The sequence below is a fragment of the Diabrotica undecimpunctata genome, chromosome 3, assembly GCF_040954645.1.
Source record: "Diabrotica undecimpunctata isolate CICGRU chromosome 3, icDiaUnde3, whole genome shotgun sequence".
In the NCBI taxonomy this organism is placed as follows: Eukaryota; Metazoa; Arthropoda; class Insecta; order Coleoptera; family Chrysomelidae; genus Diabrotica; species Diabrotica undecimpunctata.
Genome location: NC_092805.1, coordinates 38,009,945 through 38,022,574, shown reverse-complemented (window position 1 = coordinate 38,022,574; position 12,630 = coordinate 38,009,945). Strand labels below are relative to the sequence as shown.

The 12,630-nt window shown below is 37.2% G+C and overlaps 1 protein-coding gene across 1 annotated transcript in view; it reads right to left on the bottom strand.

The window, feature by feature from the left end:
* Nucleotides 1-12,630, bottom strand: part of LOC140436704 (UDP-glycosyltransferase UGT5-like) — a 47,074-nt gene that overhangs the window by 1,996 nt on the left and 32,448 nt on the right. Inside the window, exons 2-3 of the mRNA XM_072525745.1 lie at nucleotides 9,257-10,054; nucleotides 3,337-3,556 (exon numbers count right to left, since the gene is read on the bottom strand). Of these exons, the coding sequence (XP_072381846.1) occupies nucleotides 3,337-3,556; nucleotides 9,257-10,054 (1,018 nt within the window). The remainder of the gene's footprint in view (nucleotides 1-3,336; nucleotides 3,557-9,256; nucleotides 10,055-12,630) is intronic.

The window sequence follows — 12,630 nt, the reverse complement described above, 5'->3', positions numbered from 1 at the left end:
CTAAATCCTCTTTCGGCTAAATACGATGAAGGAAAGGCAATGAAAAACTTCTTTGATGCAGCCCATAAAGCTGGATATAAGACTGAAATTTGACATTGCAGCCAAAATTCTTGATATCCATTTTTAAATTTCACTTTTAACTCTTCATTTGTTGACAATTCTATCAATTCCTCCTGTAGTGATAATTCTGCTGTTTCTAAACTTGAGAACGGTTCTAGCACCCAATCTGGAATAATCAGACCAAGGATATCCTGAAATATATTCCTAAAATCTTCTTAAAGTGCTTCCAAGTGCTGGCAATATACCAGAATAGCTTCATCATTTGTCTCCACAGAGGAAAGATTTTGAAACTGATGAAATTGTCTCCGACCCAAATTTTGCCTATACAAATTAAGTTTTGACACGAACGAGGAAATAGTTCCTTTTGCTTTGATCAAATTCAAATTATCACCTTGTAGCAGTAGGTTTGTTTCATTAAATTTATCGTATAAATCAGTTAAATAAGCAATATCGCTCCTAAATTTTAATAAATTGTCTCTCAAAGAATCATCTTTGCTTTCAAAAAAAAACTCTAAAACTGAGTCAAAGGCTTATTAAAAATTACCATACTATACATATATTATAAAAATAACTTTATATTCAGTAAATAGTTTATTTTTGGCAGTCTATGATCTTCTTCTTCTTCTCCAGTGCCCTATCCGGTCCGGATGTTGGCGATCATCAAGGCTATCATGGTTTTGTTGACTGCTCTGCGAAACAGCTCCGCTGAGGTCATCCCAAACCATTGTCGGAGATTTTTCAACCACGAGATACGACGTCGTCCCGGTCCTCTTCTGCTAAATACTTTACTCTGCATAACAAGTTGAAGAATTCGATATTTTTCTTCGTTCCGCATCACGTGGCCGAGGTACTCAAGCTTACGTTGTTTAATTAAATTAAGCACTTCTTTTTCTTTTGTCATGCGCTGTAGGACCTCAACGTTGGTGACATGGTCCACATAAGATATTTTTAGTATCCTTCTGTATATCCACATCTCGAAGGCTTCGATTCGTTTTTCAGTGGCTTGCGTCAGTGTCCAGGCTTCAACTCCATATAGTAACAAGTCTATGATCAGTATAGTAAATTTTATTAAGATTTTTTGTACTTTTTCCCCAATTTTTCTCTCAGTGTAGGTAGGTCCCAATTAACTTTTTACTTTGATCCAGTTTGTGCAAGTTGATACTTTTTGAATATTTTACAATAACTATACATATAAGGAAACAAATTAGATTTATTACATTTTTACAAATACCTCGTAAATTACGATAGGGAAAAATAATAAAGAATTATATTAAGTGATATAAATGCCACGTAGATACTTACCTTTGTGACAAATATGTATTACAATAAAATATATTTCTAATAAATGCACTGCAACTTTCTGCAAATAACACACAGAAAATTCACCACCCTGCTTTAGCGAAACAATCTCGAATGATTAAGTTATGCCTGACCATGCCGCTGCGCGAAAGAGGAGCCAAATTTCACTTAAAGCAGAAAGGTTCTACTGGAAGTGGAATTATACTAACCAAACTGAAACGTTCTACGTTCGACTGCAACGTCGAAATTGTTGCAGTGTTGGACTGAGTGATAAATAAAAGATTGCACGGTGCATAACCAAAATGCATTTTGTGCATTTCGTTTATATTTTCGGATTGTTAGAAGTTGTTAGAAGCAAAGAAGCAATGAGTTACTTTAGGGGGGCGGCAGCTGTTCCTTAACGCCCCCCAAATTGTCCTTGGACCCAAAAAGCCCCCTTATCTCTCTTCAACGCCCACCGGTGGGCGGTACCGCCCCCGTTAGGAACCACTGGCCTACAGCATTGTGTTTGCGTATGTGTTCTGCTGTATGCATTGGAACTGGAAAGAAAAGAGCTATAGCAGAGAAGATACCCAGACTCTACTATGGCCGAGAGAAGACAGAAAAAGCAAAGGTCAATTGAAATATGGCAAAAAGAATAGAGCAATACGGAAGATGTGGTACAGTAGACAAAGATGCCGAATACAAGAGATTAGGCATACTGAGGTCACAGGCGACTGGATTATTTTCTAACGCAGGTGCTCACAGAACACGGGTTTTTTGGGAATTATGGGAATTATTTTTGGAAATGGGTTATTTAACCATAAAGGAGCTTTAGCTATATGTCCACGTACATTTAAGAACATTTCTTGTACCAGCATCATTTTTTAGTTTACCATACCTGAACATGAATAGTGAATTGTAGCATGCGAAACCAGACGTCGCATGTAAAATCGTAAAATAAATTGATTATGAAAGTCTTTTTATTAATGTTTCTTTACCTAAAATTAAAATTATTCAGATAGGAAGATTATAACATGTATCAAATTTTGTACAAGCATATTATATGTATTTTTTAAAGATATTTTGTTGTTTCCCTATGTCTAAAGCGCTAAGTATATCCGAGGCTTACTTGTCTTGTCTTAATGTTCTGATCGATCTTTGAGCATCTACTTTGTATCCTAGTCTGATATTCACAATTATATTTAAAAAACGATGACATGAATAAAAAAAATTGTGAGAATATAAAAAAAGAGGATAAAAAAGTCCAAAATATTTTGAATTTATAATAGAAATAAAAAAAAAACAAAATAATTATACCTTTCTCAGCAAGCAGGCATCCGAAGCTTGCATAAAAAATACAAAATAATCCCATAAAGGTGAGATGGCGAATAGACATATACTCCAAAGCAATAATCCCCAATCACAAATGCACTTACATTCATACTTTAAATTCATAACTACTTTTCTCAGTTGGGTTTGAAAAACATAATAGTTTTTATGAGAATGAATTATTAGCTGCTCCCCCAACCCTCCTCCATTGTTACCGGAATTTTGAATAGCAGTGAGAGTCCAGGGCTACTAGATGCACATCGCAGACACCATAGGCGAACAGAAAATTACTCTCCACCAAAAGTTTAACACACAGTCTATGATACGAAGCGACAAGACCAGATCCGACACGAAAAACATTCCGCAAGAAAAAAAAATTTACTGTATCGCTATTAGATGTTGTCGTTTTGGATCATTGTTGTATGGTACAAATAATAGAATCAAAAAATGCTTTTAAAATCTAGTCGTGTCGTATCGTATTGACATTTCAGATAACACAAATAAGTACGTCTGTAGTCACTGAAAAAGTAATCCATAGAAGCGCACCGCCTAACTATTTCGATTAAATACACAGGAAGCTAAGCCAGAAAGATTTCTAAAATCAGAGAATCGAACATAGAAAAGTTTCTCAAAAATAAGCTGAAAAGTTCTAATATCTATACCTACTTGGGATCGTTCAACAATTTTTTTAAGGCATCGGTCAGTCGTTCTTCAGTTATTTGTGAAAAGGGTATTTGAACACCATAACCCATACCTTCCACTTTAGCAGCATTCATTCTTTGGTCTCCAAATACTGGCAATACTAGAACGGGAACTCCATAATGTACAGACTCCGTCAGACTAAGAAGACCTCCATGTGTAATAAATAGTTTGACATTTGGATGAGCTGTAAATTATAAAATTAATAGATCCCAAAAAGCACAAGAACATTATAAATAATAATAATACATATTGTAAGTAGTCACTCAAGATTATTAATGAATAATAATCATACTAAGTTTGCTGCCTACTTTAAAAATATTTGCAGCAGTGGTAAAAAAATATCGTAAACAATTGACCATTTACTTAACACTGAACATTTCAAATTCAAAAACACTATCAATAACCCACTTCTGTTTTTAATACATTTTAATTCACTTATTAAAGTGTAATTAGCTATTACCCTTTGGGTAATAACCTTATTAGGTTAAAGTGGGTTTTTGTAAAGAGAAAAGAAGTATGAAAATAAATATTTTGTAAACCCAGTTCATGATAAATTTAGGAACTTGTGCCTAGTTACTTGAGAAATTAAAAAGGCTGGACAAAGATACACACACACACACACACACACACACACACACACACACGCACAGAGATCAACCCTGCCCCTAAGGAACATGTGTATACCATTGTAAAGTGGGATCCCAATGTCCGACGATCAAACTGGTCACATTTCGCTATTGAAGTGGTACCTATCTGACCCCCAGACTTTTCCTCCACCCCTCCTCATCGTGTGACTTACGTGAGGAGGCTTATAATCTGAAAGTTACTTTGAATGCCCTGGGGAATGGAACATCCTCTGTTTTTATTGAGTGTGGTTAGGCCACCTAACTGTAGAGCTGACTCCATTAAATTTACTTCAGCTTGACATCGGGACCTAAAAGAAAAAGTTTGTGTTCCGAACAGAGAGCAGCCAGCCTGAGCTGATGACTCTCTGTCCGAAAAAATATATGTGCTCGGCCACTCAGCCATAAATTTTGATCTCCTCGCCGGCTGAGCATCCGAGTGGGGTCCGCTCACCGAGCCCATGTATACCGCACATGACCTCGGTGCTCGGAATTCGCAATAGGATCTGCATACGATCTGCCTGAGGGAAGGTAGGCCTATACGGCGGGTATAAAAGGCCTGACAGGGCCTTTTATAATTTAACCCATATTTTGGGTTGAATTATTTACGAGGAAACATCATTCACATGATATTCGATGTTCGGTTAAGACGTTGGTTTGGCTTAGACAGTGAGCGATTTTTTTTATATTATCTACTACTACTAAGCTAACTTAACTATGAGATGTGCATTTCTAAGTGTATACTGATCTCACACACCACGTGTATATGTTTTTTGCGAGAGTCTCGCCAGACTGTGACTGAATTGGTGCAGTTATCCAAACTTATCCAACCAGCTATCTCTTGATTGGCTGTAGCAATTCTGCAGCATTTTTCTTCAGTGCTCTGTCTATAAACGTTGATTTGACTACTCTGCGACTATCTCAGTTTTTTATTATCCTTCTTTTTTCCTTTTTCTTCTCATCGCGCCGCCTCATTTCGAAGGTTGGCGATCCAAATGGTAATTGTAGTTTTGGAAATTGCTGCGCGAAAGATCCGCATTTCTGCGGATGAGCGGTCGAACCATCTCCTCAGGTCTTTCAGCTACGAGTTCTTAATGGTACATATTTTGGTATTTTTTGTGCACTTGGGTGCCAGTTTTGGGCTATTTGGACATTATTTCTGTTACTTTTGCATGTATGTCCCAATGTGACAGATGCATATGTTAGTGAGGGTAATATTCTGCTGTTAGCTACTCTCATTTTTGTGTTAAAACGAAGTTTGCTCTTTCTGCCTATTATCTAAGAGAGTTCTTAGGGCTTTCGCTTTGTACACCGCTTGCTTTACATGTTCAGTAAATGTAAGCTTTCTATCGAGTATCACTTTAAGATATTTTGCCTCATTTGTCCATCCTACAGGGGTGTTGGCTATGGTGATCTCCCTGTTTGGTCTCCTTCTACGTTGTCTGTACATGACGGCCTGTGTTTTTCGAAGTTTAGGGCAATTTTCCACTTAATACACCATCTTGTCTATTGGAGGATTAGCCGTGTATATAGTATATAGATACGGCGATAGCACCGCTCCATGTGGCACACCAGCTTTCAGGGCTGCGAGTTCGGACAAGGTTGGCCCAATCTGAACTCTGAACCTTCTGTTCACTAGGTATGATGCAAGAAGACACGTCATCTGCCTCACTATAGCCTAAGTTGTTTATTTTATAGAGCAGACCTTGGTGCCATACTCGATCAAAAGCTTTACTCACGTCGAGGAACGCCTTTGCTGTGTACAACTTTTCGTTAAAGCCTTTAGTGATGAATTCAGTCAGCCTTAAAACCTGCAGTTCGCAGGAGTGTTCGGATGACTCTTTCCGCTATTTTGCTTACTGATAATAGTAGGCTAATAGGTCGATAGTTTTGTGAAAAAGGGCCGTTTTTTTCCGGTTTCGCTATCATAATCACGTGAGCTTCCTTTTATCTGTCCGGGAAGTATCTTAATATAAGCATACTGTTTATGATGTTAGTGATGTATACTATTGCTTTCGCCGGCAGATTTTTGAGGGCTCTGTTTGTGATATTATCCGGTCCTGGTGCTTTTTTTGCATTTGACATCTTTATTAGTCCTTTGATTTCTTTGGGGAGCTGCCTGTTAAACCTATTCTTCCCTTTTTTCTTTTTATTCTTCTGGATGCTTTTTCAACTTCTTCTGTAAAGTCTATATCTTCGTAGGGATGGTAGCTGTTATTACCCGCTCTTTCTATTTCAGCTTTTAATACCTCCGCTTTATCTTCTTCGGTGTATACAATTCCGTTTTCCCCGTGTAGTGGTGGAATAGGTTTTTTGTCTTCTCGTAGAATTCTCGTAGGATATAGGTGTCCCAGCTTTCTTTATTGTGATTTTGTAGGTGTTTTTTAACTTTCTATTTAGCTCGTTGGCAATCCTTTCCTGGGTCCTTGTACGATAAGCTTTTCTTCTTCTTCTATTTTTTCCCTGATCAGGTCTTTTAGTTCCGTGCTTATATTATTATTGTTTCTTCTTTTGGGCTGGCATCGATGGCGTTTATTATGGTTTGTTCCAGTTTCACCACAATGTCTTCAAGTTCTATGATATTGTTTATTGTGGGAATTGCACCGATGTTTTCGCTCACGATTCTTTTAAAATTTGGTCAGCTGATTATTTTCTTTTAGTGGGGCTGCAAATAGTTTATATCTATTGTGCCGAAGGTCAGGACGATTAGATTGTGTGTTGAATAGCCTTCGTTTAATAAATTTATTTCATATTAATGACCCACGTTGTGAAGGATTGCAATATCGAGGTGCGTGGGTGGAGAAAGTCCATTGTAACACATTAGGTCCGTTGGGCCGATTACATATGTATTGTTTCTTGTTTCGAGAAAGCCGCAGAGTAGTCTTCCATTTCTATTGGTAGCACGGTCATACCAATTCGGTGATCTCGCATTTAGGTCGCCTATAATATTTGTGGGTTCTTTTGAATTCAAGATGAGGTTCAGGTCTTCGTCGAAGATTGGGTCATTTGGTCTTTCATAGGTTGAGACGATTTTTAGTGTCTCTTTTCTTGTGGTAAGCCGGATTTTCGTGTGCTTCCATTGGTGTACTAGCATATTTGTCATATGCTACTTATTGCTGTCATTACTTGTGTCATTTTTTCCAACATGTTGGAAAATTAGCCATCTTTGCGTTGAAATTTGTGTTAAAGCTGGCGATGGGCACTGCGGCTTCGTTAGTTGCTGCGGGATTTTCGTTTGCTGGGTTTTTTTATTGTCTGCGCGTAGCTAACACCTTTGTTGGTGGTGTTGCTATTATTGGATCTGCCTTTCGGTTGTTGTGGGGCAGCTTTCTTTTGTGGTGCCTTCGAGCATCCTCTGTAGTTGGCCGTGTGTGCCTCTCCGCAGTTTGTGCATTTTGGATCGGTGTTTCTATCCTGGCCACATTCGCTGCTGAGATGGTCTCCTCATTTGACACATTTTGCGCCACAATGACAGGCTTTTGAGCTATGGTAAAAGTCTTGACAGTTGTAGCACTGTATCGTCTCTTTTTTATTTTCAATCTCTTTCTCTACATGATTTTCATGTAGCAGAGATCAGAGATGTTTTTTATTTTGTTATCTTTAACCTTAATCGTAACTATTAACAGAAGAAGAGGTTTTTGTCTTCTCTTTTGGAGATCACGTTAATGACTTTCGTTGCTTTAACCCCCTTGTTGACAAGTTCGTTAAGGATTGTTGTGGTATCTGTATTCGCAGACAATCCTCTGATAATGACCCTTTTGAGCTTATCGCTATCAATCGGATAAGCAATGAAGTCAACGCTGGGGGAGTGGTTTTCTAGCAACCTTACCATCTCGAGATACTCTTCTCTGGTTTTAGTCTGGATGACTATTGATCGTCTAGACTTGGCAAATTTGTTTACGAAAATAATCTTCTTAGTTTCAGCTATTTGCAATATCCGTTGGTGTTCTTTATCTGTTTTAATATGATTGCCGATGGGTTTGGCAATCTTTTTGCTGCTGCTTCTTCTTGATTTATTTCCTTGGCAGGTTTTTCCACATCTTTGCTGGTGCTATGCTGTGTTACCTTTGCGCTTCTTTTTGTTTGTCTCTCTTTGATAGTTTTGTCCATCTCTTTTTCTTTACGTTTTTGGATTAGCTGTGTTTGATTTTCCGCAACGCTGATTTTTACTGCTTCCTCTGTAATTGGTTTGGCAGATCTTTTCTTTACTGTGTATGTTTACCATCCGGCATCCTCAGTTTTCATGTCCTGTGTTGTTTCCTCGTTTATTATTGGTTTTACCTAAATTTTGTAGTTGGAAGCCTCAGTTTTTTTCTTTTTTTTTTTTGGATTTTGACTTCTGTTCCATTAAGGCCACAAAGACTACTAAACCTTGTATGCTCGCTCCTACTAAAACACACGACTGCACTGCTCGACCTCCGCTGTCGAACGCTGGACAAAGATACAAGCTCAGCAGAAAATTAATAAAAATCTTTTGTTATGAAGATGACGCAATCGTGAATGATAACTTTCAGCAAATTATACAAACATTTAAATAACCGCTCAGATAAACAATATGAAAATATTTACGTCTAGGATAAAATCTTTAGTATTTTTAGTGACAAAAGAACCCAAATTGTAATTAACGGCGAACTACAATTGTTGAGACTCGAGTATCTGGGAGTAGAAGTATCTAGCTAGAAAAACTTTAAAAGCGTGTAAGAAAGCCAGGAAATAAAGCAGCTTATATATCAAGATGTCATCTGGAAAAATTGGGATATTATACGACAATTCATGGGGATAATTCATTGCATAATTCATTGGAATATTATAAGCATAACTCATATATTTAAGACCACCAACGATATAAACGATAGAAATAAGAGCATATGCAGCATAAACAAAAAGAATATCTAGAAAATCAGAAATAAAAAGTGAAATTAATTGCTAGGAAAATATTAAACGAAAAATACCAATTAACCAAATAATAGATCACTTCAAAATACATTATCTTGAACGATGGGGAAAACGGAAGAGAAGACGGAACTGGAACCAGTATGTTACACGAATAGATAGTGAGAGACAAACCCAGACAGAAAGAGATTCAACATTAACAGGTACCAAAACACCAGGAAAAATCTATTAAAATATAAATTAATACCTAGCAGTTAACGATACAAATACAACTACAGATCATAAGATAAACTTTAACATCAGATCTGAACTGAATCCTAATTTAAGCAGTAGAAGAAGAAAACGGGAGTACTAGCTAGTTGTCTTACCTAATACATCCTGCTGAGGCAACCATTTCCTTATCTCTACATTTTTTGGTGATTTAAAACCTTCATCTTCATATTTCCACAGTACCTTGTGCTTTAGCTTTCCCAAGGATTTAATAATAGCCTGCTTTATTTCTGGTTTTATATCAGAACTTTTGACGTTAGAACCCAAACTAAAGTAGATTATACCTTCCTTGGCATCATCTAGTAGGTCTTTTAAATCTTTTGGTAATTCTTTGGGGGGATCGATATGAAATCCACCTATATTAATCATATTAGGTACCAAAGGAACCGGCTGCGTTATGCTTTCATGTGCGTTTAAAAATACTAAAGATATATTGTTAGAAAAATTATCATTTGCACAATGCGGAAACTTGGCCACAGCCATTGGAAATTGCTTTCGATGTATAAAAAAGTCCATTAGAACATGTTCAGTTAGTATTATAATAGAATTAAACGCTCTTTCCCAGAAATTCATCTTTTCCGAGTACTTCAAGAAAGTATCTGGGATATATGACGGGGGTGCAGGATTGCCGACATATGGGTTGATCCAAACGTTCGACCCTATTGTATTTAATAATATTAATGGAGCTTTATAGTGGCATTGCAGAACATGTAAACCTTCATGTTTAAACTGTTCAATAATTATAACGTCAAAAGTTTTATTTGAATCCAAAAGTTTTTGCAAGTTTGGATGATTTAATACGAAGCTAGCACCTTCAGTTAGAAACATGTTCATGAAAAAGACTTGTACAAATGGGTTCATATGTTCAAAGTCGAAAATGTTCATCTCCGCTACCTCTGAAATAAAAATTATTATTAAAATTAAAAACTATGATAATACTAAAAAATATTATGGAATTATATACAGTACGCGCATCAAGTATGGAAATATAAAAATATCTGTGACACTCCGTATGAGTAGATAGACTATGTATATCTGAGCGCAACCCCTAAATCGCATCCCCTAAAATCGCAACCCCCGGTCGTAAGTTCCAAACGGCTTAACGTAGGATGACGTACGAGGGCTCGTTGGAAAGGGGATGAAAAATGGGGTTGAACGCAGTATGTGCCGTGCGCATCGGAGCATGCCAAAAGGTCATTACGTCATATCTTTGTTTCTATTGGTCCGATCGTGACGTACGAGGGCTCGTTGGAACGGGGAGGAGACGGGGACACAAAAAACAAAGATGGCGACGTTGCCAAATGGGCGCTAAAACGTATCTTCGTTGCTATTGGCCTGATTTTGACGCATGAGGTGTCAAATGAAAGCGTAGGTGACACACACACACAGAAGCCATGTCAACGATCAGTATGAACATTATTCTTCTTCTTCTTGTCCATACAGTGCCTAATAGAACGTGTCATTCGAGACAGGACGTGACATTTGACGTAGAACGTGAAATGCCACGTGACATTCGACGCAGGACGTGACATTCGACGTAGAACGTGACAGTTATGTGACATTCAACGCAGGACGTTGCTTAACATACATACAGAGTAATGGAATTTAAATAAAAACAACATCAGCATAAACGGAGCATTTTTATTCGTATATAGTTACAATTTTGTTTAACAAAGTTCTTAATTGTTTTAATAGCCCGTCGTTGGGGCAGGGTATCCCAAAAAGTTCCCAGCTAAACGTTCCTGCTGCTACAACTTTACGTGTGTATTCGCTGTACTTATAATAGGTGTTGTTCTGAAAAAAGTAAATAAACCCATCAGTATAGCGGAATGCTGATGTTATTGTATCTGGTAGTCCGGGTAAGAGATAATTCATGGGTCCACGGTTTAAGACATCTCCAGCTTCATTAAATTCAATATAAGAATCATCATTGTATAATAAATACGTTTGACCGCTGTTTGTTTGAAATAATGCATTTATTTTGGTTCTCGCAGGTATAGAAGGAAACATAAAACGTTTTTGAAGTTTTAAATTGGGGAAAGATGCAGCGTAATACTGATTATTGCGTATAGTTACTAAGTGTCCCTCGGAATTCTGAAAAACATGTGAAACGTGCGTAGACCTCAACTCTTTAGGGAGATAATCGGTAATTAATTCGGGATGTTTTGGAAGGCGCATTTCATTTAAATCAAACTTCCATATATACGGACCATATCCAACGTACATTCTATAATTTGGAAACTGAGGAGAAGTAGCTAGAAACATGAAATCTGGATACGGAATTAGACATAATATGTTTTGTATTGCAGGTGTGGTAGTTGTTGTTGTTGGCAAAGAGGTCCTGTGTTTGATGGTAGATGTTTTCGACATATGGTTCTTGTTGTGCGAAAGTGGTGTTTGTGCTAGCGTAACTGGTGTTGTTGTTGGTATGTAAGAGGGTGTTGTTTTTGGTCCATATAGATTACTCATTGCCTTTTTATCATCATCACCAAAAGGTGGTACATCTTGTTGATACCAAGGATACATAATAGACGAATCAATAGTACTGTGTGCTAGTCCGAGAGAATGACCAATTTCATGCATTAGGACAGCCAAAAAATTGACTTCACCATTGGGAGCGCTGCCATTTCCTACATACCATCGTTCACTAACATCAAGATGAATTTCGGTACACTCTCCGTGTGCGCTTGGAAAGTATGCGTGAGCCAATACTTTTCCAGGACCATCGAAATTAAATGAACATTTAGAGGTTCCTTGACAACTTGCTCGAAAATTATGAGTATCTGGTACCACAGTTATAGTAATATCAGGCCTCGGAGAAGGTATTATTACTTGTTTAAACTTTAAATTAGATATTGTCTCCCATCTAGCGAAAGCTTCTGCAGCAAGATTTATATAATCGGGATTACTAATAGCCTGAGGGAAATACCAGCGTAAAGTCGTTTTATTCCACTTCGAACGAATGGCATAGTTATTGTCACCAACAGAACATCGAGGCTTATTCATCATCATATTTATAGTATCATTATTTAATGTTCCAGTCACAGGGAGATTGTATTTTTCCTGAAAGGCAACTAGAACCATATCTATACTAGAAAGAGCATTATTTGATGTATTTAGATATCCGAAACGTTTAAGAAAAGAACTAGCATACTCCAGAGTGCTATTCTGTGCACACACAGACACAGAGAGCAACAATAAGACATGTAAACAGACCAGCATCTTGATTTATACTAATTTCCAAAAATTGGTACTATAGTTATTTATACAAAATTCACAAAAACAGAATTATATACTGAAATATTTAAAATATAATAATAATATGTTAAAATAGTGCATTTGTTAGCAAACAGGATGAAGCCTCGTGATAACGCGGTACCGCATAATTCAAAACACGTAAACAAGTGTGATAACAAATTTTATTTTAATCATTGGAAAAACAAGTACACCGGAAAGAAAACCGCAGTTGCTA